Consider the following 26,955-nt stretch of genomic DNA (forward strand, 5'->3'; position numbering starts at 1 on the left):
GGGCCATTGTGCCGTGTATCTTTCTCTCGCTGTAAGTTTTCTTTGTTTTTCTAATACATATCGCTCGCCTTTATGGTTTAGAAAATGGCCAAAAGCTGGCGCTTGCATGGCCGCTTAGTCACGCTCGTCAAAGCATGCATCTGTATGTGCTGTGTGTGTGCGCGCGCACCACCGGTGCCATTAGGTAAGTTGGCACGACATTTACTAAATAAGAGAGAGTTCCTTTATTATTTAATTTAGATTGCGCGAGCAGGTGTTTAAAGCGCCCATTGGTGTGAACAATCTTTGAGCGCATGTTTTTCTTTGAGCGCTGGACACATTCCAAGGTGGCATGCGGCCGTATGCCCACGTCCGTTCCGGGCTGGAATTAACACAAGAAGTTTTGGACAAATTTTCACAATAATTCCCACATTGTGACTTACCTCACCATCATGAGCTTTTGGGAGGGAGGCACCGCATACCTAGCTAGGTACGATTTGGGCCAGGGAACCGCCGGCCCCATGGGAGGGCTGGTGGTCCCCTGCCCCCATCGGGCCAGCGGTCCGCTGCCCCCAATCGTACCTCGCTAGGTATGCTGTGCCTCTCGAGCAAAAGCTCATGATGTTATGCATCGTATGAAAAACACTGAAAAAGACTCCGTTTTCCTACATGAGAAAATTTCTAAATCTTGAGACACCTCAATTTTTGTGAGAGTGTCCACCCTAAGGCGTGTAAACCAAACAATGGACTTGCACAGCAACTCCTTGATTTCTGAATGGAAAAACTGAAAGCACCAGGCTTATTAGTGCAACATCGGGTCTTCCTTGTGGACAAAATTGAGGACCAATAAATGCGCTCTGCAAAATGGCAGTGCTGGAATTCCTTTGTTGCTAGCAATTGCAAGAGCAACTTCACTTGGCAGTCTTGGAGTTTCAACAAAAGCAGTACTGGAATTGAGTTGCACTGGAATGAGAATTCATTGTGTGCTCGTAATCACGATCCCTCAGTTACATATGCTTAATGCATATATCTTGAAGCACCCCGTATACCGCTGATCAATCTGTGGATGATCAATGGTAACTAGGCTGAGCACCATATCCAAACTTTTCAATACAACTCGCCAAATTGACCGTCAACTTTTGGATCACGATTACTTTCTTGAAGAATTCCGTATACCGCTGATCAATCTGTGGATGATCAGTGGTAACTAAGCTGAGCACCATATCCAAACTTTTCAATACAACTCACCAAATTGACCGTCAACTTTTGGATCACGATTACTACCTATGTTGTCAGAAGCTTTTGATGCTTTCACCTTCATCTTGGTCTACACTTAGGATTTACTGATCGCTTCCATTGCTGTTGTTTTTACTCTTTACAAAAATAATAATAAATAACAAATGTTTCACTTATCACTATGTAGACGGTAAAATGGTTCGATCGCAGGCATTGTGGAAGTTTAAGAAAATACAGAAGAGGAGTTTAATATCCACGAAATTGTGCACTTTTATGGGTATGTGTGTAATTGCTTAATCTCAAGGTGTGAAGAGATATAGACATGGGATTATGGAAAAGTCTAATTACAGACTTCTGCAGAATCGTGTTCTTGAAGAGACAGAGTAAGTTGCTATTTCAGGAAGTACAAGGTTGAAGTGAAATTAATCAATCCAACAAATTAAATGTCTTGCTGATGCAGAAGAATCAAAGGAAAAAAGCCGCACACTGATGCATGGTATATGGAAATACTGAAGCACGCACGGCCTCAGCCCAAATGGAGCCGCATTAATCGGTTTCATGTGTACTCGTCTATAAAAATTGGTTCATGTGTACTCATCTACAAAATCCTATATGCACACACAACACCTCATCCAAAAAGATGTGAACTCTCTACCCACCAAAACTTCGCACCAAAATTCCTATGAGGCCTTGAAGAAGTGCAACTTGAGACCAGAGTCCACAATGCTCCATATCCCTCCGGCGGTAACAGCGGCCGCCATTGCCATCCCTAGCAGCCCAAGAGTCCAATTCAAATACCAACTGAAGCTATACCTTTTGGGCTTCTTGATAGCCAGCCACATAAAGCAAGGATATGCAAACGTGACAGGGGCACTGCTCAATCCTCCTAGCAACCCTGTCAAACTAGCAAGCCAGGGAAATGCTACCCCTATCAAGAAGTTTGTGAATACATAGAAAATTCGGAAAATGACCCGAACCGGCTTGCTAATTGGTCGATTTCTTTTCGCTGTGTAACCGGCTTCGAAGTTGTCGAATATCGAAAAGGAGTAGATTTGGAAGCTGCTTAGGCAATGGATTACCACTAGCATGAATAGCAATCCCATAAGCGGCCGCGATATGTCTTCCTGGTGGAATGCATAAACACTGAAAAGAATTCCTGAAGATAGCATCTGTTTCAATATTTGACAGCAAGAAGCTCGTTACAAATCATACAGAGTTGCAAGTGCAAGCAGTGTGTGTCAGAAATGGAAGGGCAGGCCGGCCCACATACCATGCTTCCGTACGCCCAATAGCCCGCAACAGCAATAGGAAAGTAACATACTGCAACAATTGCATTTGCAACTTTGGCACCTCTCCACATAGGGACATAAGCAGGATGTTTCATGGTTGAAGGCATAGTGGCCTGTTTGAGCATTATCAACATTATGAATTAAGAGCACGTACAGTAACATACTTCCTAGTCACTCTACTCTTGAAAAAATCATTAATAAGCTTAAATCCTATAAACTAAGGTCTAAGGAAGACTACAGGAAAGTTTAAAGGATAGGATCAAGGAATGAAAATGAAAATGCAGCTCGCTGATGTATGAACTTTTGACCTCCCAATTCTTTCTCTTTTATCTTCCATCTTCTGAGGTTCTTTCACACTAATAAGCTAGGTTCCTATAGACTAATTTCTAAGGAAGCTACATGAAAGTTTGAAGGATAGGATGGAAGGATTGAAAACGAAAATGCAACTCGTAGACACCGTTTATAGTTGATGTATCAACTTTTGACCTTCCAATTTTTTCTCTTTTTCATCTTCATCCTCTAAGGTTCTTTCACCCTTCAATTCAAACTTGATTTGATTTTTTCAATTGAGATGAATAGGGGGGCCCTACCTCTACTTCTTTTATTTGCCTTTAATAAAATTCAGATTATGGAGAAGGCATTCACCTGAATCTTCACTGCCAAATTGAGACCTCGAAAGGAGAAAGCGACAATGCCCAAAGCATTTAAGATTGTAAATGTTTAATAAGGATTAAGATTATGGAGAAGGCATTCACCTGAATCTCCATTGCCAAATTGTGACCTCGAAAGGAAAAAGCGACAATGCCCAAAGCATTTAAGATTGTAAATGTTTGAGCAACAGTAGACTTTCCTTCTTCAAAGTTATAGCTGACTCCAGGCGGTCGGGCTCTACTGACAGAGAGTATCCATAACATGGTGCAATATGTGATGGCAGTGACAGCTCCTATTAAGGATAGGCCTACAATGGAGTTGAGATTAGGGAGCTGAGCCAGAACTATAGAAAGCATTGCAAACACGAGGTACCACTCAATTGTTGTCAACGGGCTGGCTCCGCAATCCGGTCCACATACTATTTTGTAGAAGAGCTTGAGGGTGCTTCCTCCTACAATGAGGAGAGTAGTTGCAGTTCCTGCTGTAAGGTTTATGTTGGGTGGGGTTGCTAGCCAGAAACCAAGTCGTTCACCTGCATACATGCGGTGTTAAACAGAGTGAAGTTTTGATATGCAAAAGCATGCTTGCCATATGCTCAGAAAGAACTCAGCAGAGTGATACTCTTTAAATAATAAAGCGGCATATATGAAACTTGTGGAAAACTAGAAATGTTATTACCAAAGGCAGCCTGGGCCAATTGTACGTATCGGCTATAGCGAACACCAGGTGTGGCTTCATGCAACCGAATGAGGATCCACATTGTGTACAGCTGCCATATATAAGCAATGACCAGTGAAATGAGACCCCAGGTCCTGTGACCACAAAATTGTTCAAAAACTTCAGCTTTGAGATAGTTGCATTTGTATCAATCCTAAAACAAACCTACAGTTGATACAACCTTGAGCCATCAGAAAGTCGTAAAAAACCAGTACATGTGCATTTATTTAATTAGCACAAGCTCGCAAATTTACAAATTAGAGAACTTCATGGACCAACTGCACGATACCCATGATTGGCTATACTTGATCAAGTTTTTTATATTTGTAGTGGAGGCTAAACTTAAGTCAGGTTGCAAAGGGGACATTGGTAGTTGCAAGTTACCTTCACTACCCTGAATGGAAGATTCTCTATGATATATTTTGTAGGCAAGCTTGAAATGAAGTTCTCCAGCATTGGCCTTGTTGGTCACCAATGCAAGAACACTTCCAAAAGCTCAGTAAGAAGGGGAGGTTATTTGATACACGGGTTTCTTCATCATTGATCAACATGGTGATGTGGACATGCTGCTACTTCTTCAAATCGAGGTAAGCCTAGGAAAGAAAGCTTAAGGGATCTTAGTTTGCCACACTGCACTGTACATGTTGGCCCATACACATTATCTGCATGATGGGATAGATTCATTACATAAATGTAGACACTCTCTGCATTTACAAGGGATAGTCGAGTGTTGTTACACTTTTGCTGGCAGCTGGTATCAACAATATGTAGCTTAGAGCGTTCAGGTCTTATGTAACCACTCTCATGCCCCTCAAGCTAGCAAAGGACGACTGTATGCTAGTCAAAAACTCTGCATAGCACGACAATTTGACTTAGTACGTGGGCAGTGCAAGATTGAGGTGGTTTAGTCGCTATAAAATAACGGTCTTTAGGTCTCATTTGGTTATGCGAGGACATGAGCTATGGGTAGCCACAGGCACAATCATAACCTCAGCTTGTAAGAAGAGGCCCAATCTAGCATCATTATTCCTCTCTCTCCACAAAGCTGCTTTTTTTTTTTTTTTTTGGAAAATGCTGAGACTGTTTGTGAACAAGGTTGAAACCATCTGCTTGTGCAGGATATCTTCTTTACTGATTAGAGTCCTGCTTTTTGGTGCTTCTAGGTAGTAGCCACACCCTGGCGGGCACAAGCGAGGTAACGGAAGTTGTACATACATTCAAATGCTCGAGGACATGTGCCAGGGGACATACAAGGCCCTTGTCGCTAAGTGCAGCCAACGGAAGTGGAGAGTCACTTTGTGGAGGAGTGTATGCATGAGCCTCTATCACGCTCCAGAGGACTTCATTCAGGGCGTCTTTGAGGAGCATGTACATACATTCAAATACTAAAGGACATGTGCCAAGGGACATACAAGGCCCTCGCCGCTAAGTTCTCTAAAGTTTATGAGGGATCGAAGTCCTTACAAGAGGGGAACTCGCCTTTGAGTGCTGTAGGATTTTCGGCTAAGTGTGCAGAGTTGTAGGGGCCCTCGAGCCAAGAGTCAAGGGCTTATTGTAACATGAAGAGGAAGGAAAGGGCCTCGCACAGAAGCTAGCGATGCTACCCCCGCTGAAGAAGCTGCTCACACATCCCTTGGCCTTGCTGCCCCGCATGAATCGAATCCTGAAACCATTACCCCCCAAGAAGCCGAATATGGGCCATCTTGGTGCATGGGTGTTCACATACTTCAACACCCACTGGTTGAGTTCCTAGAGGCGAAGACATTGAGGACATCAACGTCAACAAAGACGGCTAGACAAATGAGGACTATGCACGGAAGCTGGAGAAAGCAAGTGATGGATGGTGAACCGACGACATAGTCCTCCACAATGGAATTGTCCTACTTTTCATTCATAGTGGCATTATTGCAATGTTGGGGCATGTTGACACCTAGGAGACAGTTTGCATTGTATTGCATACAATGCCTATTCTTCTTGACTTAATTGACACAAAGTTACCCGGAACGCCCCCCCCCCCGGGACAAGCGGAACGGGAACAGGGGACCGGAACGGTAAGCTTAAAATATGCTTGAATTAGGTTGGATTTAACCTATATGTTAGTAGAGAGCCATACACACCATTATTCCAAGTAGAATCCTATTTAGGTATGCTTTGCAATGATTCTTCAGTCTTAAGGCTTACACGCGATTGCGCACTACACACAACACATGAATTGGAATCATCCTTTACAAAATCATCTTGATTCTTCATAGAAAGAACATTAACCCAAAGTTGAATAGAGTCCAGACTCCACACAAAAGCTTGGAGCAAAAAGATGATAGATTATAAAGATGGCTTACAAGGCCAGCCAAGGCACTACAAAAAGACATGTAGAGGTTAGAGTGCTAAATAACAACTGTAAGAGTCACTAGGTGACATGTCAAGACTCAATCACTCATGTGGTAGTGCAATACAAAAAGGGGACAAAGCCGACGGGCACAAAGGAAACATATATCAAAAACCAATGAGCAATGAGTCATGACTCATGCCTGATGGTCACCTCTGGGTAGGGGCATAAGAGCATCCCACCTCCAATCTGTAGTGGAGTCCTGGACGTCTTGAATATCATGCCAATCCTCCTGCATAGGCTCATCCTAATACGTAGATCCTCCTGTCTCTCCAAGCACCTCTGTCTCTGCCTCCATCTCCCACTGTAGAAAAGGATCTGTCACTTTGGATGCTGAATTGCAAAGCATTCTTAAGTTTGTATTGACAAAAACAAGTTCAATTGTTTTCTTTACTCGAAGCCGGTTTCTCTTTCTATATGTAATGTGGCTAAAAACACTCCACCATTGCTCTAAGCAAGAGGAGCTAACCGCTTGGCTAAGAAAACAGTTGAAGATCGGGACCATCTGAACCATTTTCTTACCACCACAAGACGGAGGAAATCTTGGTGCGATCAATTTGGGCATCGGATGTCCCAAATGATCCTCGCATATACCTGTAAAATGCAAGCTGATCCTTGATTTTGCGTTGTATGTCACAATCAGGGTGAAGCTTCTTCAAGATGGTGTTCCAATGTGTGGTCACCTCCGAATCATGCTCGTGCCCTGCACCCTGGAACTCTGGGTCTAACACAAAAGCTGTGTTGGGGTATAGGCGCATGTGCCTTGCCCGACCGCCCAGAGTCTGGGCGCCCACTGACTTGTATACCTTATACATAGCATAAGTGTATAGGGGGCTGCTCATTCTTTGGAGTCTCCCAACCCACATTGTGTGTGTGTCTCCTTCTCTCTCTCTCACTCTCCGTCTGTGGTGCTCCCCGATCCCCTTCAATTGGTATCAGAGCTTTGGCTTCGCGACAGATGGAGTGCTATAGAGGAGTGAGCTTTCGGCTATGGTGAGCTCGCTTTCGGTGGAAGCTTGAGATCGGTGAGCAACCACCAGATCTGTGCTCATGGAAGCTTGAGGGGCATTCTCAAGCTTGAGGGAAGAGTGTATTGCAAGTGTGTATGGTTATTTGCAGCCATACTTGCAGGAAAAATGCAGATTTTCATTTCCGCAGGTCATTTTTCGGGCCCAAAAAACAGTGTTTTTTGCATAACTTTTGCATACGGAATGCGATTTATGCAAGGTTAAGGTGTAACCTGGGGTTTTGGCACGCTCCGGACGCAATGGTGATGTCTATTTGAGCTGATTTTGACCTCTGAAATTTCTGCAGCAGCAACAAGTTTTTGCCACGTTTTTGGATCGAAAACAGCGTTTTTTGGCATAGCTTTCACACCCGGACTCGGATACATGTGATCCAGGAGTCTACCTTGGGGTTTTGGCATGCTTCGGACGCGCTCGTCATATCAGAATTTTAAAATTCTGAACGTTGAATTTTTTGCAGCAGCAGTTGTTTATTGTGTGTCGAGGATTCCACACATGGTTTGCTCTCAGATGTGAGAGTGATATTTGCTGCAAGTTTTCCTCACAGGTGGGAGGATACGATGTATGCCTTATGTGGTTTGATGCTCAGGGAGACTAATGTGATTGCATTTTGAGCTCAGTAATGTATGCCTCGAGCATGTTTTTTGGCAGTCACAGGTAGAGCAGATATTTGTGTACTAGATTTGCAGGTGTTTGCAATGATGTATGCAAAGTGTGGAGATTGGTACATGCATTTGGAGTGCAGTTTGATGCGCTTTGGTTGCTCATGGTTTTGAGCGTGCAATCAGTTTGGTTACTGGTTTTGTGGCTGTTTTACTGACGAAACTCTGGCGAAATTTTCCCACGAGTTTTATGCACATCATTTATGCGATCTAGGTAGAGATTGCGGGTTGCACTCAGCATTTGCGTGCGGTGTTCTCTGTAGGTGGGAGATTTGTGCGTGTGTATGCATCGATACCGTACAGTGTGGGCTTGGTGATTAGCTCACAGATTGCAATGTGATACTAGAGCACGCGAGGCTTGTATTGACATTGCGGGAGCTCTTGTGCGTGTGTATGCATCGATACCGCACAGTGTGGGCGTACAGTTATCTTGGCACACTCACAGGAGTGAGTATTGTGATGTATGCTTGTGTGGCTACGAGCTAGGTAGCCGGATTCGAGCACTAATGGCTTGAGGTTTTTCAGCAGGTTTTACAGGTTTACAAGTTTACAGGCAGGTTTGAGGGCTTATTTGGGCGCTGAATTTTCAGCCATTGTTTCCTCTTTGCAGGTGTCCATGTATGACTTAGTTTTAGGCTGATCTGGGACACGTTTGTGACTTGTTTATGCAACTGTTTAAGAGCTGAATTTTGGGGCTGTTTTGGGGCTGATTTGCAGCCATATTTGCAGACTTTTGTTTGATGCGATTCGAGCCAGTTTAGGGCTGATTTGGTTGATATTTGCTACTCATTGTTGGTTGCTCTTTTGAGAGCATTATGGCTGATTTTTCATTTGACTTCCAGCGTTATGGTATGACACAGTTTGATGGTGCAGATTTTGTTGCTTGGAAGGAGCATATGCTTGTTGCATTGGCGGATTTGGGGCAGGATAAACCCTTGTGTGGTTTATCGGCGAAGCCCAAGTCTATGCATGATGATGATTGGCAGGATCTTGATGAGTTAGCAATGTCTACGATTCGTTTGCATATGGTTGAGTCTGTTGACTGGCAAGTCTCGAGGGAGACTACAACTCATGCTTTACAGCCATATTTGCAGACTTTTGTTTGATGCGATTCGAGCCAGTTTAGGGCTGATTTGGTTGACATTTGCTACTCATTGTTGGTTGCTCTTTTACGAGCATTATGGCTGATTTTTCATTTGACTTCCAGCGTTATGGTATGACACAGTTTGATGGTGCAGATTTTGTTGCTTGGAAGGAGCATATGCTTGTTGGATTGGCGGATTTGGGGCAGGATAAACCCTTGTGTGGTTTATCGGCGAAGCCCAAGTCTATGCGTGATGATGATTGGCAAGATCTTGATGAGTTAGCAATGTCTACGATTCGTTTGCATCTGGTTGAGTCTGTTGACTGGCAAGTCTCGAGGGAGACTACAACTCATGCTTTATGGCAGAGTTTACATGCTATGTACGCGACATCCATGTCTACAGGGGAGTCTAGTCCCACTTCTATGTCCATGGGAGAGATTGGTCCCACATGCAAGTCTCGACGGTATAGAGACTTGACATGTTGGCATTGTGGACATAGAGGGCACATTAGGCGTCGATGTTTCAGGCATTTGAGACAACGGAGGCGACAGATGCGTGATGCAGATTTGGGCATGACAGATGCTAGTGAGATCAGTACGGTGGTTACTGAGTATGCTTGTGATGTCGATGTCACATTTACATCTAGCTTGTCTTCAGATGATCTTATGTCTACGGATTGCATATCGGATTACACATTGTCTTCACATTGGTTACTAGATTCAGATACTACTTTCCATGTCACGTCGCATCGTGAGTGGTTTAGCACGTTTTCTAGTGGAAGACTTGGTTGTGTGCACATGGCTGATGGTGTTGTGTATGACATTGAGGGTGCAGGAGACGTATGTTTGTCCTTGCCCAATGGTATGAGATTTACCCTACGTCATGTGCGTTATGTGCCAGATCTGAGACGGGATTTGATCTCAGTCAGACAGTTACGGGATAGTGGATGTCGGGTATCGCTGCTTGAGCGATCTTTTGCGTTGCATTTGGGTTCGCTAGTGATTGCGAGAGGTGCCAGGAGTGGTACAGGTTACCCATTGCATGTGGATCACGGGAGAGACGGTGTTGTCTCTGTGATCACGCAGCCAGGTAGAGAGCGAGAGAGCAGGCGAGTCTCTTTTGCTTGTGGGTTGCAGGATGCTTTGCATGGAGTGCAGAGTAGTGAGCTCGTTGTGCACACAGTTGGGGCACGACTTGAGCAGTCACATAGAGAGGTGACACAGTCAGACATGCATGCTTTGCTAGTGACTGAGCAAAGCAGAGAGTCAGTTTTGCAAGATACTTCTATGCAGGATAGACAGGTAGAGCGGTCTTGCTCTAGTGAGTCACGACAGGAGGACGTTGTGCAAGAGTCTATGCATACGGAGTTAGAGCATGAGAGCTCTAGTGAGTCACAACAGATTGAGTGGTCATGTTTGCAGTGGATGATTGCAGAGGAGGCTGAGATGTCAGCGATTATGCAGTCATTCCTTTCTATGCTCGACAGTGAGCATGGGGATATAGTTGTGCAGGATATATCTTCCAGCAGACACCTAGAGCAGCTAGTTTGCTCTGAGGTTGCACGACAAGTTGATGCGTATTTTGCAGACAGTCAGGAGATGCATGTGGCTGACACGCCTTGTCAGTCAGAGATGCCTATTGCTAGGGATATATATGTTGATGCATGCTCCGTAGAGCTATCAAGGCCCGCTAGCATTGCATCGGCATTCGGTGGTCTCATGTATGAGATGCTGATCTTGAGACCGGATATCGCAGTTGCAATGGGAGCATTTGCAGTTGGGGTTGTCAGTTGTTTGTTGACTGATGATGGCATAGTGCACGAGGGAGATATGCAGGTATTGCGTACATCTTACAGTACGTGTGCGGTACGTCTGGTGGTGTATGGACTTACACGGGAACAGGACAATCGGATGCACACGATCACAGCCAGCCAGTGGGCATCGGTTGAGAGAGATTTTCTCTCACCTTTTGTGGTCTTTTGACTAGGTTCCCTTGCTTAAAGGCACATTCGCCTTTAAGTGGGAGGTTATTGGGGTATAGGCGCATGTGCCTTGCCCGACCGCCCAGAGTCTGGGCGCCCACTGACTTGTATACCTTATACATAGCATAAGTGTATAGGGGGCTGCTCATTCTTTGGAGTCTCCCCACCCACATTGTGTGTGTGTCTCCTTCTCTCTCTCTCTCTCCGTCTGTGGTGCTCCCCGATCCCCTTCAAGCTGCACCATGAAAGGTGAACTATAAACATTCCACCTACTACTGCAAAGGTCTTTGATTTCTTCGAGCCTATCTGGGTCCTTCTCAAGATCTTCAAGCGCCTCGACCATGCGATCCATTGCTTAACAGACCTTGCCAATGCATACCATCCATCACACTAAGCAAGTGAATCACTGGTTTCACCATTTTGTCAATAGTCTTCAGAGACTCCCAGAACTTAGGATCCTCTACCCTCCCTATACAAATGATCCCTGTGACTGTACTTGCATGGGAAGTCTCAGCAAACTTAGGACTGATGAAGAGTTGCCGCACTGCACTTTGACACTCTACAAAGCGGCTTACCATTAGATAGTTGTAGGCGAAGCATGTCTCACAATACTTTAAAAGCACTTTGCTCCCCGATCGCTTTAAGAACTCGGCTCAAAATATGTTATAGTTGTTGATAAAAGAACACAGTGATGTGAGGATAAGCGCCTTCTAAAATAGCTCCGGTTGCCCTATTTGATGCCTCCCCATCGATGCCTAGACCTATCACAAGGTCCGACCCAATGGTCTCTATGGCGGAGGCCCACTCACTTGCAAGGACATCTCCTAATTTTTCTATCTCCGTGGTGTCGTGATGCCTCCCCATCGATGCCTAGACCTATCACAAGGTCCGACCCAATGGTCTCTATGGCGGAGGCCCACTCACTTGCAAGGACATCTCCTAATTTTTCTATCTCCGTGGTGTCGTGGGAGTGGGCAAAATATATCTCCCCTTTGGAATAGGCAACAATGCCATGGATGGACCTCCTCCAAGTGTCGCTCCATCCATCCGCAATGAGGGTCACGCCATACTTCATCCATTGCCTCTTCATGTTGAGGGTTGTCATCTCCACAAGGCCTTCTCTCTATCGAGTAGAGTAGTGCGGATGGCCTTAGAAGAGGATGGCACATAGCGTGCCCCATACTATGCAATCCTCGTACACATGGTCTTGAAGTACTCCGACCTACACATTGCACACAAGAGGTATTAGGATTTACTATTTAGATGAGAATGAGAATCGAAATGATTGATTGTGAGAAAATGATAGTAAGTCTTACCGAGCCTTTATGAAGGGGATGTGATCATGATAAAAAAAGTGGACAACACTTGCATTCACATCCTCCTCCTTTTTTGGATCCCAAGTGGTATGTAGGGTGCGTTGGTGAGATTTGGGAGTGGAGAACGGAGTAGTATTAGGCATTAAAAATGCCGATCGAAATGATGTAGCCACCGTCTCCGTCGTTGCCGCATTACTATCACCACCAACCGATGAAGGTGTAAAGAGCAAAAAACCAAGTTGTTGGGGCCTAGCTTCCTGCAATCGACCCCAACAACTTGGTTTTTCTCTCTTCTACACCTCTTCATCGGTTGGTGGTGATCGTAATGCGGCAACGACGTAGACGGTGGCGACATCATTTCGATCGGCATTTTCAATGCCTAATACTACTCCGGTCTCCACTCCTAAATCTCACCAACGCACTCTACATACCACTTGGAATCCAAAAAGGAAGAAGGATGTGGATGCAAGTGTTGCCCACTTTTTCTATTATGATCACATCTCCTTCATAAAGGATCGATAAGACTTGATATCATTTTCTCACAATCAATCATCTCGATTCTCATTCTCATCTAAATAGTAAATCCTACTACCTCTTGTGTGCAATCTGTAGGTCGGAGTACTTCAAGACCATGTGCACGAGGATTCCAAAGTATGGGGCACGCTATGTACCACCCTCTTCCGAGGCCATCCACACTACTCTACTCGATAGAGAGAAGGACGTTGTGGAGATGGCAACCCTAAACATGAAGACGCAATGGAGGAAGTATGGCGTGACCCTCATTGCGGATGGATGGAGCGACACAAGGACGAAGTATGGCGTAACCCTCATTGCGGATGGATGTAGCGCCTTGGCTGGCCTTGTAAGCCATCTTTATAATCTATCATCTTTTCGCTCCAAGCTTTTGTGTGGAGTTTGAACTCTATTACACTTTGAGTTTATGTTCTTTCTATGAAGAATCAAGATGATTTTGTAAACAATGATCCCAATTCATGTGTTGTGTGTAGTGCGCAATCGCGCGCAAGGCTTAAGACTGAAGAATAATTGCAAAGCATATCTAAATAGGATTCTACTTCGACTAATGGGTTTGTATGGCTCTCTACTAACATATAGGTTAAATCCAACCTAATTTAAGCATATTTTAAGCTTACCATTCCGGCCCCTGTTCCTGTTTCGCTTTTCTTTTTTCTTTTTTTTTTTCTTTTTTTTTGGGGGGGGGGGGGGTGTTCCGAAAACGTTCCGGAGACCCCGTTCTTGTTCCGGGTAACTTTGTCACCGGCTTCCACGTCAAACTTGATCGAGTGGTCCAATCCAAAGAGGAAGGCCTCCAACCTTTCCTCATCTGATTTCCTCAATTGTCCTCCGAATTGGGACACACGCTGAGCATACAACATCATAGGTTTCCCTTGTTGAGACAAAGCCCGAAAGTCCTCCTTCAATCGCTTCAAGTACTGTGGAGGCAAGAAGCGAGTCTTTAGATCCTCCTCGAACTTCTCCCAACTAAGCTCAAGAGGGGAAAGGAGTAGAGACTCGGCATGGGCCGCCTTGTGGGCGTCCTTCTTCTCCATCCACTCATCCTTCCAGGTGATAGCATTACCCGTGAGATGCAAGGAAGCTAAGAGAGATTTGTTATTATTAAACTTTCTAACGACGATAAAGTAAGATGTAAATTGATGCAACCAAGAATAGATGACAACCACATCCATCTTGCTGTCATACTTACTGAATGTAATCTTCTCAGAAATTGGTTCCTTGATGGTTCGCGTTGGTCACCTCTGCAATGGTCTTGGCAAGCTCATAATCCGGTTCCAATGAGGAGGAACTGGTTTGAACCACAAGAGAGGTGATCAGATCACGCATGACAGCCCTATCGTGCCGTCTAGCCTCCACGTCTATTCGCACTCCCATCTACAAGACTCAGCTTCGGCCGTCAATCAACGTTTCTCTCGCTCCACTGCTTCCACACGCTCTTGTCATCGTGCCTCATCTTGCCACATCATCGTCCGCATCATGAAATCCATGGGATTGAGTGGCAAGGGTGGAGAGGTAGGTGAAGGATCTGATGGAGTATGAGTAGGGTTCCTTGGAGGATCCAAAGGAGGAACTTGCTCGCCTTCTGGATTGTGAGAGGTCTTCATACCGCTACGAGTCTTGCCAAATGCAAGAATTTTTGTACTTGTGTTCAAGGAAGGTCGCACACTTATCTTCGAGACAACTATCTACCCCCTTGTCGACGCATCCCGCATGCAACACCTGGTATACACTTGGTTGCTATTTTCCGACGCTCAAGCCGCAAGGTCCTACGTGCAATGGCAGGCCTGCAGTTCCAAGAGTGGAAGGAGTGTCCCGAAACACTCCAAAACACAACCTCAAACACAAGAGAGAAAAAAAATTCGTCAGGTGCAACGGAATTGAAATGGTTGACAAGATCTAAAATTTAACTTTCAAAAATCTTTTCTTCTTTCCTTGCTTGAATGTGTGCTTTTAGAGAGAGAGAGAGAGAGAGAGGGGGGGGGGGGGGGGGGGGGAGGGAAGAGAATGACACCCGATGGGGTCCCAACCAACTCTCATGTAAGGTGCAACGGAAGTGAATGTTGACTTTGCTCAAGATGAGTGCTCCGACTGTGCTCGAGGGTTTCTTTTACTTACGGAAGAGAGAGCCTTCCGTTCCTTTAGTGAGAGAGTGCAATGATCACAAACAAAGTGAATGACATTGTGAATGAACGTGTTGAGAGAGAGAAGAATATGACACCAGACGGTTCTCAAACCCCCCTCTCTATGGCGAGAGAGGTCTATGCTATTGATTGCACAAATATGGTACAATGGTCTAGATGCAATGGACTTGCAGACGATGTCGACGACAATGATAACGACAACGAGGATGAGCTGAAATCTGAAAACGCTAGGGCTGAAAGGCTGAAATCTGCTAGCTGCCTACTCTCTATTGAATATTGACACTATGTTGGCGAGGACGACGATGCGATGAAAACGCAGATGCTTCTCATGCTTCTCAATGGCAGGGGTACTTCTTGAAAAAAATTAATGTCTCTAGACATATGCCTTGTTCTTTATTGTTTACTAATCATGGTTCAAACAACCTACCTACTTATTTCTTTGACTTGTTTGCCTTTCGTAGCACCTTATATACATAGAAAGACAGCATTGCCCATCATTGTCCTTATGGTTGAACTTTCCTCAACAATCACTTATTTAATATTTTATCTTCATAGATGTGTTTGTCATTTAGCATGTAGATTTAACCAAGTCAAGTGTTCACTAGTGAGATTTGTAGTGACTTTTATTTGATAAGCCTAAGATCCCCTACACCCTACTTAGGTCTAGTCCTGAATTATTGGCATTGTCATGGTACTGCTTGGCTAGCTAAGGTGCATTGTATGTTGTAAGAATATAATGGGATGAATCTGAAAACGTGGCTGACTCGACGGTATGGCGAGGATCTGCTGTGGGTAGGTGAGATCTGCGAGGCTAGGGGCTGATCTACTGTGTTTAAGTGCTAAAAACTTAAAATGCTAATGCACTGGGGCTGATCTGTCGCTAGAAACTGCAAAACGCTAGGCAATCTGCTGGCTCCAAGTGCTGGGATCTGGAAACGCTGGCTGATCTAGGAAGTCCAAAAACGCCAGGTTTGTCTTGTCGCTGAAAACGCTAAGTCTCCTGCCAGTCTTGCTGAGAAGGTGCACTGCAAGTTGCTGGAACTTCGTCTGTCTCTTCTGCCAAAAAGTGCTAGCGCTAGTTTCTTATATATTGACTTAGCAAATTTGCCTTGCCTTGCCTAGCTTTCCAACAGTCACTTATTAAATAATAAGTGAAAAATGGATAAATAGGGAAAATGGGTTCTATGCACTATAAAATGCTCATGATGGTTACTGATTGTCATGCTGATGATCATGATGTGTACAACCAGAGGATATGCAACTACTCTAGGTGCCTGGACATGCACGGCCTGTGCACAGGCTCACAAAGGTGCCAGAACACTTCCTAAGCTGACCTGAACCCTAGACCTGAAGTAGCTTGTCCACATGCACATAGGGTTAGATGTGCACGTGACATCCCCTCCTTTTCAAAGTGAGGTACTGGTACCGAGCTGCATGGCTTCCTTGTAGTCTTCCAACAACTCTGGGTAATCTTTGAAAAACTCTTCGCCGGCCCACTCTGATGTGTGGGTCGTGCAATACTTGAACTTCATGAAGGTCTGCAATGCTTGCTTCTTTGGGCCGCGCCGAAAGCGACACAAAGTGATCCGTGACGCTTCAACGCTCCAACTGCGTCTATGGACGTTGATCCACCTTCAAGAATCTCCGAGGAAGATTCCTGAAACCACTTCCAACACAAAATCATAAACATGCCCATTCCATGTAGAGTGACTGAAAAAACACTATGCTTCCTAAATGTTTGAGATGAACCAAGTGACGGAATGCCAAACCGTTCACCAAACACACGCAAAATGTGAGATCGAATCTTGACTTTTCGACCTAAACCTATTAGCTGTGGCAAATCACAATGGAAATGCCAATGCTTGATGGACAATCTTTCTTGTGCTATTTCTGAGACTATGTCATGCCAAGAAAGAGACATGTAAAAGCAATTGACAAAGCGGACAATCGGTAAACAATGTAAATTCCTTGAATGCAAACGTTTCTTCTTTTCGAGGGTGATCCGCATACCTCCATGCTCAATCATGAGTGAATCATGTCCATCGTACAATATGACATGCGTGTGGAAAGGGGACACATAAAGATGGTGACGCAAATACAAGAAACCGTCACGAATGGAACATTCGAACAATGTGTGCTGACTAATCATGCGAACATACAATACTTCCTGAGTGGGTTCTTTGGACCTCGGCTCGAGAGCCAAGATCGGTTCTGTGTGATTGATCATATCTGCAATGAGGTTAGCTTCACTAGAAAAAGCATCATCTAAACCATCATCCTTGTGAACAATCACATCTTTATCATGCAAAACATGTGTCATGCTTTGGAGAAGAAAAGACTGAGAGAGTCTCCTTCTCTTCTTCTTTTTCGTGTTCCGTGTCATGTCTTTTCTTGTTCTTTGTCATGCAACAAATCATGCTTCTCTAGAATGAGTCTACGTGTTTTATCCTCGTCCAAAACATGAGAGTGAGAGATTAATGACATAGATGGAATCTTAGTGTAGCCTCGGCTATCCAATTCTTTGGACTTCGGACTTCTCGTAGCAACTTGGAGATTCTGGCATGAGGTACGTGACCGAAGGTGTAGGTTTCCTACTCTTTCCTCGAGGGTGGAGCACTTGAGAGTTGAAAAATGATCCGGATACCAGTAGTCTATGCCTTTATCCTCAGTTTTGATGCATTCTCTTGGAGCGACCAGCAACAATACCTTTTGCAGATGTTTGTGCGACTTGTGAGCCGATTCAATTGAGGAGATTCTTGATAGAGCTGGATTTACTTTCAGTGGAGAGATGTTACTTCCCGGACGTCTTTCAGGGGTAGTGGTTGGTTGGCATATTGGCCAGGTACTATTCGACCTCGGAGTTCTATAGTAGATATCCACGTCCACAAAACCCTCTCTTTCCAGTTCCCTGGTCCGTCTACCTTTCTAGGAGCTGAGAGGGGGTATTAGAGTTCAACCATCTCTCTGGATTCATCCAGTCAATCCCAGCTTCTCCCAGGGGTACGAGTTAGGGACTGAGGATTGTTTTGTGGCTGTGCCCGGCCAATGTGACGTCGTTTTCTCATGTCGGGATGTGTTTCACCATGTTTATTCTTGGGTTTCGGCTTGGTTTCATGGCCATTAGGATCCTGCAGGCTGGAAGTATTTTTCTAAGCCTTGCTAGTATTTTTCCCATAGCCCTTGAGGGCTTCACATAACCATTTTCCTATTTTTCCCTATTTTAGAGGTTGTGGGGGTTGGTGGACAGCTAGCAGACCCAGACCTCTGGAGGTATATAGATGTGGACAGGGGTACCATGGGAGGTGTGTGTGTGCACAGTGCTCTTGGGCGCCCCTTGGAGGCAGCCCTAGGATGGACACTAGGCAGGGGGAGCAGATCGGCCTAGCATTTTTGCTACAGATCAGCCCCAATGTTTTTCCCCATTCAGCCCTAGCGTTTTTCATCACCAACAGGAGGGCAACACCGCATGGCAGTTGATGGGCAGCAAGGATGTCTTCCTTGCATTTTTCTCTTAGGGTAGACGTGAGGAGGCACCATAGTCTTGCAGTTATAGAGCACCTCCATTGTGGTGCAGCCACGGAGAGGAGGAGATCCATGTACTCCAGGGGGACAGCCACACCATGTGAAACCCTGATCCAGTTTCCTCTCCCCCTTCAAATCAACCTTCTTGCCAGGAGAGATCCCGCCAGAGACTCGCCTTCTCACGAGGCTAGGGCAGTCCATCAGGAGACCGTGTCAGTGGTCCGATGTGCAAGAGCAATTGGCAGTGTTAGTAGCAGTTGCAGTTGTGTGTACCTCGGGTCTAGCCATTAGGCATGTCAAATCTATGCCAAAACACCCTTGGTCACTTGTATGAGCAGCTTGTTATCAGCATGGAGAGCCTTTCCCAGATCTTTCTCTCTCTCTCTCTCTCTCTCTCTCTCTCTCTCTCTCTCTCTCTCTCTCTCTCTCATTCTCAAATGTCCTATCTCTTGCTACCTAAGTGATCTCTCTTCTCCACAGGTGCCTTGTCTATTTGTGTGGCATTGCACGTGTTCTAGATTGGAGTGGAGGTGTCCACCAGATCACGAACCATTTCTTGTCTTCATTACATCTTTCGTTGCCACCTTTGACAAGGGGGGTGGGGGGGAGACTTCACAAACCTAATCCCATCCAACTGACTGAAGACGACTGAGGGGCCTAAAACCTTCAACTAAAGACTAAGGGGTTAAAAATCCTAACCTTACCAACTTGCAGATCTTTGAGGGGGGCGCAGGGGGATCCAAAAACCTAACCCCAGTTAACTTACTAAAGACGGCCAAGGGGCCTAAAACCTTCAACTAAAGACTAAGGTAAGGGGTTAGGCTTAAAAATCCTGACCCTTCCAACTTGCAGATCTTGGTCGTGGGGTCTAAAACCCTAAGACGAAAAAGAAGACCAAAATTTGTGTGAATTGTTGTTGACGTGACAGTTGGTCTAAAAACTTGATGTGGCAAATATACGAAAATTTGTAAATTGCGCTGGCTGATTTTTGGTCCTACAATTTGGCCATCAGTGCTTTTGGATGCAATTGCTTCTCATCGTATATGCTTTCGGGGGCCAAGGACCTTTAGATATGTGCAAGGGGCTCTCTCTCTAGCATCTTACCTTGCAGAGAAGCAAAGTAGAGTCCCAGATCTTGTAACCTTGCAATATGAAGAAAATACCGAAAGGGGAGCTAGGGTTTGGGGCCAGTACTGTCTGGAAATGGAACTCTGTCACTCTGTGTCTCTTGCGTGGATTCTCTCTATCTCTTTCAGTTCAATTGTTTTGAAGTGCTAAAAGTCTGTTCTAGTCTGTTCTTTTCAGTTGCATGTGGTGCCCTCCCAGTGGTATCAGAGCTTCAGGCGTCTGCTTTTTTGAAAGCAAACAGGTCCCTCCAAGAACAGACAAGATGGCGCTTATGGATTCCATAGAGTACCTGTAGTTCCTTTGATTAACTCCGCAACATACTCTCGAGGCATCCTCAGCATAACCTCCCAATTCTGCAGAGCTTTCAACGGTTTTCAAACTACATGTTGTCGCCTCCTTTGCCTCAAGCTATTCCTCTTTCTTCGGCACCAAAAAGCAGCATGGCTTCCTCTCAACAACCCGAGTCTTCTATTCCGATCCGGGGAGTTTCTAATTTCTATCTAAAGGTGATTCCAACAAGTCCAAAAAGAAAGGTAAATGTCACTACTGCAAGAAACCTCGTCACTACATTAGTGAGTGTAAAAAGCGAATTGCTAAAGAAAAAAAGAAAGAGTCAAGTTTGGTTGTTTCAGCTTCTGGTGATTCTTCTACAGCTAAAGAAGAGTCTGTAAACTTTGTGCAGGATTCTTATGCTTTCTTAGTATGTTCAGATTTTTCTGCTTACAGTGTTGACGAGACACAAATGATTTGGTACTTTGATAGTGGTGCATCCAAGCATATTACTTCAAGGAAGGATTTGTTTTGTTTATTGGATGTAGCTCCAGCAGGAAAGAAGGTGACATGTGCAAATAATGCTTCTTATCCAATCAAAGGCGTTGGTAAGATTTTGATTACCATTTCAAATGGTTCAGATTTATGCTTGCCAGATGTCTTATATGTTCCAGGGATCAAGAAGAATTTGTTGTCTGTATCCTCTCTTGCAAAAAATGGTCTTCGGGTCATTTTTTAGGATGACAGATGTGTTGTACGAGATCGAGAGAATGGTTATTCTCTTATCACTACAAGTACGCTGGAAAATGGACTATTTGTGCTAGATCGTTATGAAAAGCAGATTCAGGTATGTATTGCAGAAACAAAGACTCAGGCCATGTAGGATGTTGAGTTGTGGCATGCTAGATGTGGGCATGTTGGTTATGGCAGTTTGATGACTTTACAACGTCATAATATGGTGCATGATTTGTCTTTATTGGAGATGCCACCAAGACATATATGTGAAGGTTGCGTTCTTGGAAAGATGCACAGATTTGCATTTTCGCACGATGGTTCAGTTAGAGAGACACGAAAGTTGCATCTTATACACAATGATGTATGTGGTCCTATGAGGACGCCATCTATGGGAAACAGCCTTTATTTTGTGACCTTCATTGATGACTTTTCCAGGTTTTGTTGGGTGTATCCACTCAAAGCAAAGTCAAATGTGTTTGCAATTTTTCAACATTATGTCGCCATGGTTGAAAATGAAACAGGTTGCAAAGTACAGACTCTTCGTACCGATCGAGGAGGTGAATACATGTCAGGTGCATTTAAGAATTTATTGGGAAAGAAAGGCATTAAATATCAATGCACTATGCCATACACACCACAACAAAATGGTGTTGCAGAAAGGAAGAACAGGTCTTTAATGGAGACGGCTAGATGTATGCTCAAGGCTAAGAGTTTGCCTCATAAGCTATGGATGGAGGCAGTTGCTTGTGCAGCACATGTTTTGAGCAGGTGTCCTACTCGTGCCTTGAAGACCATTACTCCATATGAAGCTTGGTATGACAGAAAACCTTCAGTCAGTTATCTTCGTGTTTTTGGTTGTCTTGCTTATGCTCACATCCCTCAGCAGTTACGTGGGAAGCTTAAGGATAAGGCAATCAAATGTATATTTGTGGGGTACAGTAGTGGAAGTAAAGGTTATAGACTTTACAATCTTGCTACAAACAAGATTTTTGAAAGTCGTGATGTAATTTTTGCAGAAACTACTGCTCAACCTATGGTTGCTTTTGATGTACCTCATGTGCAGACACATGATGTATTTGAAGGTTTGCTTCCCTCTTTTGTAGAGAATCAAGAATCACAACAGGTTGATAATCTTGATCAATCTTTTGATCAGCATGTGACACCTCATGATGTAGAGGAAATTGTGCGTGAAGAGCAAGAAGTTCTCAAGGAAGAAAGAACCTTGCATAAATGGGTTCAAAAAACTTTGCAGAATAGCAAGTTGGATGCACCGTTGCCACGAAAAACACATGTTGGTACTACTTTTGGCAGAGAGCAAGTAGATTTGGCTTGCTTTAGCACTCTTTGTGATGCAGATGAGCCTGATTCATTTGAACAAGCTTTAGAGTGTGTTCAGTGGAAAGATGCTATGCAGCAAGAAATTGATTCTATTCATAAGAATCATACATGGGATCTAGTGGACTTGCCTACAGGTAAAAAGCCTATTGATACAAAGTGGGTTTTTAAGGTAAAAAGGAAACAAGATGGTATTGTTGACAGGTACAAAGCAAGGCTTGTGGCATAAGGCTATGCGCAACAGAAAGGAATAGATTATGATGAAACCTTTGCTCCTACTTCTCGTGTGTCCACAGTTAGCTCACTAGTTGCAATTGCTACTCATCATGGTTGGAAAGTGCATCAGTTGGATATCAAAACTGCTTTTTTGAATGGTGATTTGCAGGAAGAAGTTTATGTAAGTCAACCAAGTGGTTTTGTTGTAGAAGGTCAAGAGCAAAAGGTATGTAGATTGTGTAAAGCTTTGTATGGTCTCAAACAGGCTCCAAGAGCATGGTATGAGAAGATATATACTTATTTGATTGGCCAAGGATTTCAGAATAGTCCAACAGAAAGTACTTTGTATGTCAAAAAGAGAGAGAGAGTTCTCATTATGCTAACACTTTATGTGGATGATATGCTTCTTACAGGCAATACTGCAGATGAAATTGAAGCGTTTAAAGATGCTTTGAGAAAAACCTTTGAGATGTCTGATCTTGGTTTGCTACATTATTACTTGGGTATTCAGTTTGTGCAATCAGAGGATGGCATATACATGTTGCAGGCCAAATATTTGCATAAAATTTTAGACAAGTTTGGTATGCAAAATTATAAACCAATCTCTACACCCGTAGAAACTGGATCAAAGTTGAGCATGCACGATGTTGGAGAACCTTTTGATGTACATACTTATGCAGCAGCGGTTGGTTGCTTGATATTTTTTGGCAGGCAACACTCGTCCAGACATTCAATTTGGGGTTTCACAAGCAAGCAGATTTATGCACAACCCAGGTATGCATCATTGGCAGGCTGTGAAGCGCATACTTCGTTACCTTTCAGGTACCCCTAATCTTTCCATGTTCTTTCCAAGGGGGGATATGTATGGAAAGCACAATTCTATGCAGTTTCTTGGTTACAGCGATTCAGATTGGGCTGGTGATTTTGACATACGACATTCCACAAGTGGGAATTGTTTTTTCTTGGGAAATGCATGTATATCTTGGCTAAGCAAGAAGCGACCCACAGTGGCTACATCAACTTGTGAAGCTAAGTACAGGGCAGCTTTCACGGCAACACTTGATTGTGTATGGATACGTAGGTTATTGGCAGATCTTTGTGAGTGTCAACAGGCACCCACTACCATTTTCCTGACAGTTAGAGTGCTATGGCAGTTGCAAGGAATCCAGTATTTCATACAAGAACAAAGCACATAGAGGTTCACTACCACTATGTCAGGGAAAGGCTACATGCAAGGGAGATCACACTAACTTACTATCCTACACAGAATAACATTGCAGATCTATTTACGAAGGCGTTATCACGAGAAAAGTTTGAAGCTTTCCGAAAAGCTTTGGGCTTACTCTCATACACATGATGATCTGCTACCTTGTACGGATTCACACTATCACTACAGGGGGGATTTGTAGACATGTAGTAGTGTTAGTGTATATACGCGCTTCACCAGGGACACTTTTCTCCCACTAGGTTTTTTCCCCTGGACATCTGGTGTGAAAGGACACCTTATCTCTTAGGGTCTCATATAAGCTTTGTAGCTCTGAGTTTGTAAATACTCTATTATTCTAATACAGAGAGATAGACTACAGAGATCTCGTACGCAAGCTCTGTGTCTTCTCCTTCTCCATCTTCTTCCTACTCTGAGTTGCTATCTTCCTTCTGTTTCCTGTTTCATCATCTTCAACAAGTCCTTGACTTGCTGTCGTCAGTGAGCATAAGTTAGCATATCCTTTAGTGCTTCTCGCTAACTTACGCTCTTAGCATATCCCTTAGCACTAGATTAATACGTACCTGCCCATCCGTCTCTAGACGAGTGGTAATATGTATTGTTGTATCATCCTAACCGTTGATAACAGGCCCCCAAAAGGACTGGTAAATGTGGGTTCACAATTACTCAGCAAAATGTGGTGGAATCCATATCTATACAGTTGTGATTAACCAACTTGAGTGGAATAAACTTTCACAATTTAGACCATTCATTCTACGAACACCCATACCGAGTTCTCCCTTCGTATGGTAGTTGGTAGATTCACAATAAATGCCATAGAAATATTGCACCTATGATGCAATATGCTTCGTAAGCTATTATGTCCATGAATTTGCATGCCATTCCAAACAAAACTGTATTAAACACTAGAGCCCATAACACCTAGTATACATGCATTCTAACACAAACTTATTCGAACTTGCATTTTCAGGACGGGACTTTCCACGGTTCGTATGTGATAGCCTTGCGACAAAAGTTGGACCATAATAGAATGTGAAAACTCAATCACATCTAAGTTCCAACAATGAAACATTTTTTGTAACAAAACATAACCTTGCTATGTATGTAAACGACCATCAGTCAATGTTTTTTACCATACTTGTAACCTCAACAAGTCTGTACTTAGTACCCTGGCCACTCAAATTGTTCCTGGTACTCCGGGCTCAAAATAGTCTAACAAATGGATGTGAGCACCTAGGGACTCTATCGCGACATATCATTAAGAAACAGGTGCCAGCGTCAGTCCCAAAGACTCATATTCTCCACATGTGGAATGTGAAACCGCAGGGAACTGGACCATGCAACTCTCCAACCAACCTTGCTATACATAGGCTCCTAGCCATCCAAATATAGCTCCCCTTGACCACATGTCTGTCCTGGCCCTTGGCCTACCCGGTCTTACGTAGACATGACATATATAGCTCCCCTTAACCGCATGTCCGTCTTGGCCCTTGGCCTACCCGGTCTTACCTAGACATGACATTGCTCTAATACCAATGTGAGGCCACGGGGGATTGGACCATGCAACTCTCCACCTAGCCTCCCTATATATAGACTCCTAGCCATCCAAATATAGCTCCCCTTGACCGCATGTCCGTCCTGGCCCTTGGCCTGCCCGATCTTATCCTAGGCATGATATACCAGTATGATATACCAGTATGATATACCAGTTCACTCAAAGATAATGATATGCAATGGTAGAGTTCTATAGCTACCAAGATACATGCTCCAAGGACTTGGCTAGCTTTCAACAATATTTTTGCCTAGAGCCGCATGACATCCCTATTTAAAGCTTCTAACAAAATAAGGTAACCTGAAAATGCTGCCACGGAAACCATGGAAGACTACAACAAAAGGTTCGATGTTTACCTTCCGGAGTCTTTCTTAAAGCTGATAACCTTGAAAGACCAATGCAAACGCTATACCATTGGACTGCCATTACCTCTACAGGAATACTATTTGTCTAAACCAAGTTTCTACTATGCAAGAGTTTTGCAACTCTAATAGCGGACGATTGCTTTTCTTTCAAGAGGGGGGTATGTCACAAACTGCTGACATGTCAAGCGCTGAAGATTTTGGGAGAAGGGGGGGGAAGACATGGACTCCAGAAACCTAACCCCAACCAACTTACTGAAACAATTGTGTTCTTAGCTTCAGCATCGTGCATTAGTAACAGCACATGCATATGTATGGATACGTACATACTTACATACCATTAGACTCACTGTGTACACACATACATACACATGCAAAGGTACCTACCTACACATATTACATCACATAGTTGTGGGATCATGGTAATAGACTTAAATCCAATTATATCGAGTGGTTGCATCTTTGGGGCTTGCACGTCCATGATGCAGGAAATTGCAAGCTTGAAAAAAGCACTAGACGTCCAAAACAGAGACACATACCAGCCAAGTGAAAACATTGCAAACGGCAAGAGCAATCCTTGGAAGCCAATCCCTGCATTGAGGTTGTGGAAAGCTGCATAGTAAGCGTTGCCTGTGCGGGATTCAGTGATGGGAAGCCAAGCATCTTGGGGATTGAGCTTGGTAAAATGTCCAACATCCTCAAGATATGACTTCATGTTGGTCATGGCCTTTACAACAGGAGTACCAATGGGGCTGAGGAACCGAGGTGTCCATGGAGTTCGCGGCGTCTTTGATCCTGCCCCCGCAGAAGTAATGAGAGGGGATCGTGGCACTGCCGGTGAGGTGTATGAAGATGAGGGCCGTGTTGCACCACCTGTAGGCGTATGCGAAGCAGATTGTGGAAATTGGACGTGAGAAAAATGTGGAGTGGTGGCCAAAGACGAAGATGATGGTCCTGTGTACCCAGCAGAGGCTACGGCTAGCGGAACCACCGGGCTGGTTGCCGAGGCTGGATGTGTGGGAGAGTGTGAAGGTGGTGTAAGAGGCGGTGTGACCCTCTTTGGTGTCACAGGGACTGACACAAGCTCTCTTTCTCCTGCTGGCATATCCATATCTGAGTGATCATGTGCCTGGAAGCTCAGATCTTCTTCCGGCCCTTCTTCGACCGTATCCATTATGCGGGACATTGGCGCAGGTTTTCCTGCGTGCATACAGGAGAGCTAGCTTGGCACTTTGTGTGTGTGTGTGTGTGCATGTGTGTGTACACACAGTTGTGCATGCAGCCGTGGCTACAAGAAAGGGTGCATGCAGAGAGGAATTGGGCGGTTAGCAGGATTTGGGTGTAGAGCGTACTGTGCGTGTGCTCGAGCAAGGCTTTGTGTATGCGGAGAGAATGTGTGTGTGTGTGTGTGTATGTGGGAGGTGTGAACCAGAGAGGAAATGGGCGGGTCGACTTTGTGTATGTGGAAATGTGTGCATCCAATGTTTTTGAGTGAGAAGCACCCTCTCTCTGTGTCCGCGTACTGGTGAAAGAGAGAAGAAGCACAGTCGCAACTTGCAAGCGAATTAGGCAGGTGGTCTCTAGTGTAGAGAAGCAGACCGCATCACG

The 26,955-nt window shown here is 44.4% G+C and overlaps 1 protein-coding gene across 1 annotated transcript; it reads right to left on the reverse strand.

Annotated features, from left to right (window-relative positions):
- Nucleotides 1-1,460: 1,460 nt before the first annotated feature.
- On the reverse strand, nucleotides 1,461-26,955 carry LOC147427810 (lysine histidine transporter-like 8). The gene is made up of 5 exons (XM_086496365.1): nucleotides 25,887-26,955; nucleotides 3,834-3,967; nucleotides 3,260-3,687; nucleotides 2,486-2,617; nucleotides 1,461-2,384 (listed from the first exon to the last, which is right to left on the reverse strand). The coding sequence occupies exons 1-5, from the start codon at nucleotides 26,555-26,557 to the stop codon at nucleotides 1,896-1,898; spliced, it is 1,854 nt and encodes a 617-aa protein (XP_086352491.1). The 5' UTR covers nucleotides 26,558-26,955; the 3' UTR covers nucleotides 1,461-1,895.

The sequence above is a fragment of the Adiantum capillus-veneris genome, chromosome 23 (genome assembly GCF_014529385.1).
Source record: "Adiantum capillus-veneris isolate H3 chromosome 23, ASM1452938v2, whole genome shotgun sequence".
Lineage (NCBI taxonomy): Eukaryota > Viridiplantae > Streptophyta > Polypodiopsida > Polypodiales > Pteridaceae > Adiantum > Adiantum capillus-veneris.